At 41.8% G+C, this 11,239-nt stretch overlaps 1 protein-coding gene across 1 annotated transcript in view; it reads left to right on the forward strand.

Annotated features, from left to right (window-relative positions):
- The window catches only part of LOC120926569 (T-cell receptor-associated transmembrane adapter 1), a 68,286-nt gene extending 63,577 nt beyond the window's left edge, over positions 1–4,709 (forward strand). Inside the window, exons 4-6 of the mRNA XM_040336648.1 lie at positions 1,768–1,829; positions 2,161–2,228; positions 4,227–4,709. Coding sequence (XP_040192582.1) covers positions 1,768–1,829; positions 2,161–2,228; positions 4,227–4,541 — 445 coding nt within the window. The 3' untranslated portion in view covers positions 4,542–4,709. The remainder of the gene's footprint in view (positions 1–1,767; positions 1,830–2,160; positions 2,229–4,226) is intronic.
- The last annotated feature ends 6,530 nt before the right edge of the window (positions 4,710–11,239 follow it).

The raw sequence follows: 11,239 nt of genomic DNA on the forward strand, positions 1-11,239 counted from the left end.
ATGATATATACCAAGAGAGCTTCCCTTCATTTCAGAGCTTCCCTTCAGATCTAGAGCAAATGCACTTGAAGTGCACTCACAGTACACAGTATATTTGCCTTTAATAAATCAACATCATTAATGTCTCTTCTGCAATAACATAAACCTACCTTACTGCTTGCATTTCTCTACAATACACACTAAACTGCGCATGCGCTGGAGTTATGTCATCCTGCGCCAGCAAATCAGGGTGGCCAAAGACCAGCATACAGAGGAAGTCAGGAAAGAAGATGCTGGCACTGACGAGGAACCTGCAGCTTTAGCTCTACTTTAAAAATAAGATTTTTGTAACAGCTTACCTGTAAAATCCTTTTCTTGGAAGTACATCACAGGACACAGAGCACCATAGTCATTACTATGTGGGTTATACGCCACCTTCAGGTGATTGGACACTGGCATAACCAAAGACAGGAAGTCCCCCTCTATATAACCCCTCCCACACAGGGAGTACCTCAGTTTTGTAGCAAAGCAATATATAAATATTTCAACAAGAGGGGCGGGACCTCTGTGTCCCGTGATGTACTTCCAGGAAAAGGATTTTACAGGTAAGCCGTTTTAAAAATCCTATTTTCTTTTTCTACATCACAGGACACAGAGCACCATAGTCATTACTACGTGGGATGTCCCAAAGCAATGCCATCTGAGGGGACGAAGACACAAATAAACTAGACCGCCATTAGACATGAGGACCTATACTGCTGCTTGCAGTACACTGTGCCCAAAGGTGGCATCCTATTGCTGACCTGTTTGTTGGGAATCCCGGGGGGCGGGGGATGGGGGGCCTGCAGCAGGGGGTGCCCAGTGTCATGGAAACAGCAATGGGAGCCCCTGTAACCCCCTCAGGTGGCCTGACAGGAGTGGAGTGAAAGGAGCAAATGCTGTCCACAACCGCTGCTGACACAGTACTATCCGGGTAAGCATGGTAATGTTGACATCAGGTATGTTACATCTACACCCTCTAGTGGTAAAAGTAGGCAAGACATCATCCACCCAGAAACAAAGACGTCCATAAGAAACTCTTAGGTCTTTTCTTTGACTTACCCTTCCCGTCGCAGGATCTGCTGGAAATCACAGACAGATCCAATCTTTACCCATCACGGCGGGCTTGTGTCATAACAGACCTTCAAGGACCAGGTCCCCTTTGTATATAGGGTTCACTCCCTTGGACCTGTACAGCACCCTACCAGAGCAAACCTGTGGATGGGATGTGACCAAGGCGCTGGATCCCAGAAAGAAGCATTACAGGCGAAACCTTGTTCTTCTGTTCCGAGGCCCAGGTACCATCAACTTTAACCTTTGATTCTGGTTCTTTGAATTGATCCGATTGCATAGTTCCCTGACCCTATTTTCTTAGCACTTCATTGAACCGTGACCAACACCTTAGACACTGGTGAAAAAACTGAGGTACTCCCTGTGTGGGAGGGGTTATATAGAGGAGGACTTGCTGTCTTTGGTTATGCCAGTGTCCTGAAGGTGACGTATAACCCGCATAGTAATGACTATGGTGCTCTGTGTCCCATGATGTACAAAAAAGAAAATTATTTGTATTAAGAATGGTCTATTCTTATATAATATGAAAACATATGTGAAAGAGTTACATACCGGAATGCAGAAAAAAAAAACTACTGTATATAAGATTTATGGCTGGATACAAATTATTGTTCATAAATACATTGTATATCACTACTTCAGCTCATTAAAAGGAATATTACTTATTTGAATCTGCAGTTTTGATCAGCAGTGCAGCGAAACAAACCCTATTTATGGAAACCTGAATCAGCCAGTTCTTGGTAAGTAAATATGAGTTTGATTCATTTCATACAAGTGACTTCATAAATCCTGTCATTTGTCTATCATATTTGTAAAGTGCAGGGACTAATTAGACCTGATATATTCTTTTAGTTTTACAGTTATAGCTAAATTCCTGCATCTTTCTGGATTAAAGAAGAAATATCAAGGCATTATAGAATCTACTGCATCTCCATCCAGTAATGTCTGATGCTCAGTTTCCCTTTGAACAGTCGCTATATAAAGCTATTTTGTGTTCACCAGAAAACTGAAATGATTGCCTGAAACATGATTACAATTAAAACATGCATTGCTTTTTTTTTTTAATCTTAGATACTACAGATGAATGTTGCTATGAACCAATGGCAATGGCTCATGCAAGAAACAGGGAGGAAGATCAGGTACAGTTTATATAACTTTCTTGATATTTTTTTTGCCACACATATCCAAGAAAGGCAAGAAAGATATAGAATTCCATGCTTTTAAAATGTGGTTTTAAATTAAATAATACCCAATTAATTATTGCTGTTTGAGTGCTGATTAGAGATGAGCCTAACGTACTTGGGTTTGGTGAACTTTACTAAAAATGACTAAAGTGCACAAAAGAACACCTTTAGTTTGTTAACAAAGTAACCCGCACTTCCCTTCATCTATACCAGACCCTTTTCCAAGAGGAGGGTATATTATAGATGTTAATAGGGACCCCACAAAAAAAAGTATGTGGTTCCCCCCCTTGATGAGGGTCTGGTATGGCTGTGAAGGAGGACAAAAAAAAAGGCATGGGGTCTTCCCCAAGGGCTTATCAGAATCTAAATAAGGTGGCTCTAGATACTGCCCCCCTCCATGTGAACAAGGAAGGAATACATTATATCCCTACTCATACACAAAATGTGAAAAAAAAATGCCCCAAGATGTAAATCTATTGTTAGTCAAACTGATGTACGAAGTCTGCCGAAAGAAAAAACTCCTGTTTATATGATCCACTCCTGGTGCTTTCTTGTGAGGAATGACATGTTCCAGGGTCCTGACGCTAAAAGTAAACCTCGGTCTCCCAAGTGACATCATTGACCACTTTTGCTTAGTGATACCATTGGGACCTCTTTTGCTCCTTTGTGATCAGTTAAATATACCAATAAAAGCAGTTGTGGCTGGTGCTCACTATTTGGGGGGGGGGGGTGAGGCAGCAGGACCAATTATATCTGTTTAGTAACTGCAACAACAACAACAACAACAACAAAAAACTGCGTATTAACCATACTAGAAATCCAGTGAGCTCCTAACTGTGGTTGTAAAGGCACAAGGTGTTTTACCTTCCGGTATTCTATGTCGGAAGGTAAAAAACCTTCTGTTGTGCTGCAGCCCCCCTAATATTTACCCCTCAATCCAGCGATGTCCACGAGAGCCTTGTGTCTCTGGGGACCCACATTCCTGATTGGCTTTTGGCAGTCATTTGCTCCTGCTACTGTCATCACACAGCCAGTGAGCCAATCAGGAGACAGGGTGGGTGGGGGCAAGTTTCCGCTCTGTGTGTGAATGGACACAAAGAGCCCTGGGTCGTGAGCATACCTGCTTGGGTGCCCCCACAGCATGCTGCTTGTTGTGGGGGCACTTGGCAGGATGCAGAGGCCAGGAGCACCGGCATGGAACCCTAAAAGAGGAGGATCAGGGCTGCTCTGTGCAAAACCATTGCATAGAGCAGGTAAGTATAACATGTATATTATTATTATTAAACTGATAGTGCTTATCCCTTTAAGCTGATAGTGCTGATCCACAATCTAAAACAATTTAAATGTAACCCCTATTACATCTGTGAACTATAGAACACCCCCTTGTTATATAAATAAGAAGATATTTTTCTATAGTCTTCACAAACTTCTTGTCCTTGAGTGACAGCGCCTAGTAAAAGGAGGAGTTAGTAAAAAAATACTATACAGTAATATCTCGAATTGCGAGTAAGGTGGGTTAACGAGCAATTTGCAATACGAGCTATTATTTAAAAAAAAATCCTGATTCGGTTTGCGAGTGTTGTCTCGCAAAACGAGCAGGATTCAAACCTCTGCGGTGTGCTGTACCGCATTTGGCCAGAGGTGCGAGTGCATCCGAGCTGCTCTGATCAGTCTCTGAGTATTTCTGAGTCTCTCCCCCCACCTCTAGCCACGTGCTGTACTGCATACAATAGAAGTCAATGTGGTACGAATTATCTTCGTTTTCATTGACTTCTATGGGAAAACTCGCTTTGATATGCGAGTGCTTTGGATTACAAGCATTCTCCAGGAACAGATTAGGCACGTAATCCAACGTTTCACTGTTTTGTGAAGTCCAAACATTAGTATAAAATGAATTACTCTAAACAAATGAAGCAAGAAAGGTAATATTTTTTTTTTACTTTTTTTTACTAGCTGGAAGCTGTGGAACAGACATGCTATGCTTCACTAGATCTTAGCCCCAAAAGGCCTGGGAAAAAGCGAAGAAAGAAACCAAAACAAATTAGCCATCAGACTGTGGAAGACAAGCCAGCCAGTAGAAATGGGCAACTATTGTCTAGATCCAGCATATACCTGAACAGTGAACAGCTTACGGCGGAATGCCAAGCTGAAGAGGATTTGATCCATGATGACCCTGTCAGAATTTACCACTTATTACGAAAGACGAGAGACAATGTGGCTATAGAAGATGAAAATCAAGGTGACTGGCCAGACAAAGAAATACTCTAATTTGTGACTTAGTGAGTGGAACTCTGAATTATAAACAGTTTAATCACAGGAGTTTGAAGCATATACTACTATATTCAAACCAAACTATACAGTGTAAACTTAAGTCATGTCACATAAAGGGGTGTTGCATTCATTAAGGGTCCATGTACACTAGGAGCAGAAAAAAAATGGCAAAAAAAGTGGCATAAAAAATGCTTATAGTAGCTTGTATTGCACAAGAGTTTAAGATAGTTTGGGCGTTTGCTTTTATAAGCGTTTTTTCCAAAACATTCCCCTCTGCTCATTTTTCATTATAATCAATGTACACTTGAAAACATTGAACGTTGCTAAATGCAGCGTTTAGGTCTGTTTTTTCTGCCTAAAAACTACTCTCAAAATCGCACTTGTGGTGTTTTTTTTCCCTGCTTCTAAACTCTTCTCTTGAAATATGCCTCTAAACACCCTAATGTGTATGGACACATGGGTTTCCATTGAGCTGCTTCTACAGGAAGGAGAAAGAAAAGAAAATCAAAACAGCATTTTTTAAAGCCCAGTGTGCATGGACCCCAACAGTGCAAACAGAAGTGAGTGCAGTCTCCCAGTGGCAATCAATTGTATTTAACTGTTTATTGAAAGCTTTACTGAAAGACTGACAATGTGTACTGGGTTTCACAGCCCAAACCAAGACAATGAAAGAAATGTTCCTTTTGGAAAACTGAAGCTGGTTAGAGGGATGGAATGTCCTGGCAGAGGTGAAAGACAGAAACTACCTAAGGCATAAATGAAATCCTGGATCTCAAAAACACCCTATGCAAAACCAGAGGGTATTCCCTGTAGGATAAGCATGCATTTCAGACACTTGCTGGCTACTAGGAAAACTACCTTGTGGGTGAGAGTAGAGCGAGAAATGTATCTAATGGTTTCAAATAGAGGTTTATGATGAGACCATCCAGTCTAGTTTGCAGTTTAACCTGGGGGCCTGGAGATCCACATCAGGTGTTTCCTACCTGTGACACAGGTTCTGAACACCTGCAATTGTAGGGTCCACTCCCCTAGGTCCAGTTGCTGCCAGCTAAGAAAATCTGCTTGCCAATTGTCCATGCCTCGAATGTACATTGCAGAAATGTGAAGTTCTAACCAGGATAGGATGCGATCTACCTCTCTCCATACAATATTACAAACTCTGGCATAAACGTGAAGAGAAAAGCCACCTACACTGTAGCCTGATATCAAGTACTACATGCTGTCAGGTGACCAGATGACAGATGCACCCCATTGGAGTCAGGAGTGCACCACAAGGTAGTGAACCCTATGGCAGACTGCTGCGGATGGACCACAGAGTGGATATGGAGGACAGGTCCACTGGAGCTCAAACAGGGATCCCACAGGAAGCTTGAGCCCAAGATCCCCCAGGGCACGGTATTCACCAGAGCCTCTAGTGGTGAGGATGGCCTTAGCTACAACTGAATCCAGGTCGCGGCCCCCAGGGTCCCCTAGGTCACGCTCTGTAGGGAGAGAGGGAAAGCCACTCAGGATACAAGAGATAGTGAAGGGTTAAGCCAAGGTCGGGGGGACAAGCAGACAAGGATAAACAAGGGACAGGGTCACAGGCAAATAAGAGTAGTCAGGGACAAGCCAAGATTGGTACACAGAGATATACGTAGCACACGGCAAGCAGGAACTCAAAAACACAATGCTTAACAAACAACGTTGATCAGCAAGGCAGACCTGAAGTGCGCTGGTTAATATAGAGTTCCTGATATGGCCTGGGGTGGAGCCATACAGGGAAGAGAGATGATAAAGGCAGCCAGGTGAGAGGGCCTGGCCTCTAAGGTGAACACATGGAGAGCAAGGTAAGCTGCCAGACATTACTGCCTACACATGCCATATAACTCAATGTATAACTAAAGGCAAAACTTTTTGTTTGGTTTTGGATAGAATGGAGAGGGATTACAACACCTGTCATTTTCTATTGCTGTCTTTGCCCCCATTAACCTCCCTGGCGGTATGATTCTGTCTGGAATTACGTACCAAAAGCGGTACAATTATTTTGCAAGGAAATTTGGCGTTTTATACTGTAGGCCTGTAATTTTTAGAAATAACTCACTTAAATCTGACCAAGCAAGAGTCTTGTAGGCATCTCGGGTATGATTTTTTTTTTAAAACAAAATTATAAATTATAATATAATAAATAATTATAAATAATTATAACAAATAATAATATAATTATAATAAAAATTATTCAATAATGTAATCAACTCAAAATCACTGAAATTTGCTCAGTTGCAGAATTGTCGCTGTCATTATTATTATTTTTTTTATGACGAATTTCCCCACAAATCGTTATCGCACATTTCTGCAAGTGATTGTAATTTATTATCGCTGTTTTCTAGCTGATCTAAAACCATTTTTGACATAAAGGGACACTTTTGGACAATCTACAGTTTTTAGGCAGAAAGAACATTTTTTATTATATACAAGTACATGTAGGGCACTGGGCAGACCACTAGGGACAAGGGGGGTGTGCATTTTTTACATACAGTACTGTAATCTATAAGATTACAGTATACTGTATGTAAAGTGTTTGTTTACTTTTTTGAATTTGGCGCCGTTCTCCGCTCCTGTGCGTCGTAACGTCGCAGGGAACGGAGATCGGCGGCACACGGGGAGACTGTGAATCGAGCGAGGAGGTCCCGCTCGCTCACACAGCGGGGTGGCATCGCTGGATCCAGGGACAAGGTAAGTAACTTGCCTGTGGATCCAGCGAAAGGTAAGCCGCGCCGCTGCACACTCTGCACGTCCAGCCCGAGCGTGACTCGGGGTTACCGATCCTAGCATAAAAAATCAACCCCGAGTCACGCTCGGGTTTACCGCCAGGGGGGTTAAGGAAATTCATCCTCTCTATTTGTCCTGTTTACCAGTATCATTGAAAGTAAAAATAAAGGAAAATCCCAAATTTTGGGTTGTCCCCAGAAAAGTAATAGAGGGAAAATATTCCAATGGGGACACTAGTTATCATGCTCTGGGGGTCCCCAAGTAAATACCTTAATTTAAAGGGATTTCCTCTCACTTCATGTTTGGCTATGGAACAGAAAGGAAGGGAAATCTCTGCAATGGGACACCGATGGTGGAAAAAATCTGACAGGGGTTACAACCCTCTATCCACTCTATTCAAAATGAGAAAGACATTTTTGCATATAGCTCTACTTTAAGAAATGCTGTGCTAACCTCTTAATAAAATGTCAAACAGATAATTGTACACTATGTGAGTGTAACCAAGTATCATACATATTAAATCTAGAAAAAAGGGGTGGGGCAAGTGGGATTTTCCCAGTACCGTCATTTGACATTACAAAAGTGTAATTAAAATCCATAATGTTTTGTTTTTACATATAGTAAACATACATTTTAAAAACATTAAATGTTGCATAGTAAATTAATTCTAAATGGTCCTGCCACCTAAATCGGGGTTCCACCGAGAATACCAGATATCTCCAGTGAGAAAGAGAGATCAAACTCTTGACATGTTTTGCTGATTTCCCGCTTCTTCAGGAGAGCAAATAGGAAAACAGAATAACAGTGGTAACTTAATGATATGTTCTATATGGTTTGAGAAAATAGAAGGGGTGCAGGCGTGAGGGATACACCGGTTGAAGGTGGTCTAGTGCTCCCCTGTCAACATCTAGCCATCTGCTTTCCCTTTATTTGAGGTTCTAGTGCAGTGTTTCCCAACTCCAGTCCTCAAGGCACACCAACAGGTTATGTTTTCAGGCTTTCCATTATTTTGCACAGGTGATTTGATCAGTTTCACTGCCTTAGTAATTACCACAGCCGTTTCATCTGAGGGAAATCCTGAAAACATGACCTTTTGGTGTGCCTTGAGGACTGGAGTTGGGAAACACTGTTCTAGTGTACCAGCACACACACACACCCCTCATATTACCCATGCAGATCCCTTCACAGCACACCCCAAATACAGCCTCCCCTTGTAGTAAGCAACCCCACTTTTAACTTCTCCTTAGACTGACCACTTCCTTTGACAGACACCCCACTTTCAGCTCCCCTAAACCCCCTGCTTTATTCTCAAATTTCCTACAGTACATGAGAGTACAGTGTTTGCTGTACATCTCTACTCTGCTGTCCCATCTGTTTGCACAGTCTTGGCTGTAAAGTGTGGGAAGAGGGTGTACCCCTTTACAGAGGATAGACAGTAGGACCTGTTTGCCCAGAGTACAGTGAATTGTCTGGAGATGAGAAGAAAGAAAATTGGGCAACAGACCCATAAAAAAAAAACATTGCCGTACACAACTACTTCTTGAAGAAGATGAAGCCACACAGAGAAGGAGGATTCGCACCTTGTCCTGTCACGGTAGGATGTTTGTCTGTCTTGCACCACCGTGGACAAGAAAATAAAATAAAAATATTTGTCTGTGTTGTCTCTCACCTCACATAGAAAGACCCATGCTCAAAAAAATGAGCTTTGGGCAGTTCTCTTCTGTGCAAAGGACTAAAAAGAGATTGTAGACAGTCCACTTTGGGACTACATTACATGAGAGTACAGTGTGTGCTGTACATCTCTTCTCTGCTGTCCCGCCTGTGTGCACAGTCTCGGCTGTAAAGTGTGGAAAGAGGGTGTACCCCTTTACAGAGGAAAGACAGCAGGACCTGATCACCCAGAGTACAGTGAATTGTCTGGAGACTAGAGCAAATTGGGCAATAGACCCATAAAAACAAAGAACACATTGCAGTACACAACTACTTCTCGCAGAAGATGAAGCCACACAGAGAAGTAGGATCCGCATCTTGTCCTGTCGCGTTAAGATATCTTTGTTTGTCTTGCACCACTGCAGACAAGAAAAAAAAAATTTCTGTGTTGTCTTTTACCTCAATAGAAAGACACATGCTCAAAAAATGAGCTTTACTTAGTTCTCGTCTGAGAACAGCTCAGGGTTGTTGGGAAGAGGCTCTTGTCCCCCCCCCCTATCCTAACCTTGAAGCTGCATGCTCAGATAAGGGTCTGACATGGATTTTGGGGGGACCCCATGCCAATGTTTTACAAAATGAGTTTGTTTCATAGATTTTTTATTTATATTGCCGGGAGCAGGCAATACATTACAGCCGTGAGCGCGTTTAAATAATTTTTTTTTCTTTAGAAATGTCCTTATTGTTCTACACATCACACAGATGTGCTACTTTACAGGCAGACTAAGGGGACCGCCAGGCACGATATTTAAGGGAATATTTAACTATTTTGGTTGCACTTTAAGCATCATGAAAATCACTGCTCCTGAAAAGACGAATGTTTTAAAACCTTTTTTGCATTGATACATGTCCCCCAGGGCAGTACCCGGGTCCCCATACACTTTGTATGGCAATAACTTACATATATGCCCTTAAAATTAGGACTTTTGATTTTTCATGCTCGTGTCCCGTAGACTTTAATAGGGTTTGCATGTTCGCTAAATGTGTTCTGGTATGAACCGAACCAGGGGGATGTTCGACCCACCCCTTATCATTAATAACACAAAAAATATAAAAGATACAGTAGAATGGAAATGTAAACGGCACAAACGCAGCCATGTTTCCGTGTTTTATGGCTATTGTAGTAGGGCTGGGTGAAGTCAATGCCTGGAAAGAACAATTGCTAATATCTTAAAAATAAAAGCAGCACAAATGTAAATTTGTATGGCACAAAACGTGTTTCCCCGAAAATAAGACCTAGCACTATTTTCTAGGAGGGCTGCAATATAAGCCCTACCCCCAAAATAAGCCCTAGTTTGAGGTGATTGTGTGATTTTTGAGGAAACGCGGTATAATCCTGCTACGGCGGTGTGCAGTGTGTCTCTAGCGGTGTCAGGTGCCTTTGATACAGAGAGGCGCTCAGCTGATCTCTCCGCTGGTCTCCTCTCCGGCCTGTCTGCGTGGGATCTTGGGCCCCCCCTCCCTTCACAGAGCTTTGGCGGGTCATTGAAAGTACCGTACGGTGCGGAGCCTCTGCAATCAACGTGTGCGGTAGTCACAATTACTTTTTGTATCCAGGTGAATTATACGTGTTTTTTTTTTCAAAGGAAAACTGTCCCAAAATAGTAAAAAAAAAATTTTTATAACCACTTCTAGCCCCAGAAAGATCTACCCCCTTAATGACCAGGTTTTTTTGTGACAGGGCACTGCGTCACTTTAACTGACAATTGCGTGGTCGTGCGACAGGGTAGCCCAAATAAAATGAATGTCCCTTTTCCCCCACAAATAGAGCTTTCTTTTGGTGGTATTTGATCACCGCGTTTTTTTTCGTGTGCACTATAAACAAAAAAAGACCGACAATTTTGAAAAAAATAATATTTTTTACTTTTTGCTATAATAAATATCACTAAAAAAATTCAAAAAACTAATTTCTTCATAAGTTTAGGCCAATATTTATTCTATTTTTGGTAAATAAAATCGCAATAAGCGCATATTGATTGGTTTACACAAAAGTTATATAGCGTCTACAAAATAGGGGATAGATTTATGGCCATATATATATATATATATTATTATTATACAGGATTTATATTTTTTCGTACTAGCAATGCTGGTGATCAGCGATTTTCAGCGGGATTGCGGCGGACAGACACTTTTTTGGGACCAGTGAAATTTTTACAGCGATCAGTGCTATAAAGATGCGCTGATTACTGTATAAATGACACTTGCAGGGAAGGGGTTAGCACTAGGGGACGATT

The sequence above is a fragment of the Rana temporaria genome, chromosome 2 (genome assembly GCF_905171775.1).
Source record: "Rana temporaria chromosome 2, aRanTem1.1, whole genome shotgun sequence".
Taxonomy (NCBI): Eukaryota; Metazoa; Chordata; class Amphibia; order Anura; family Ranidae; genus Rana; species Rana temporaria.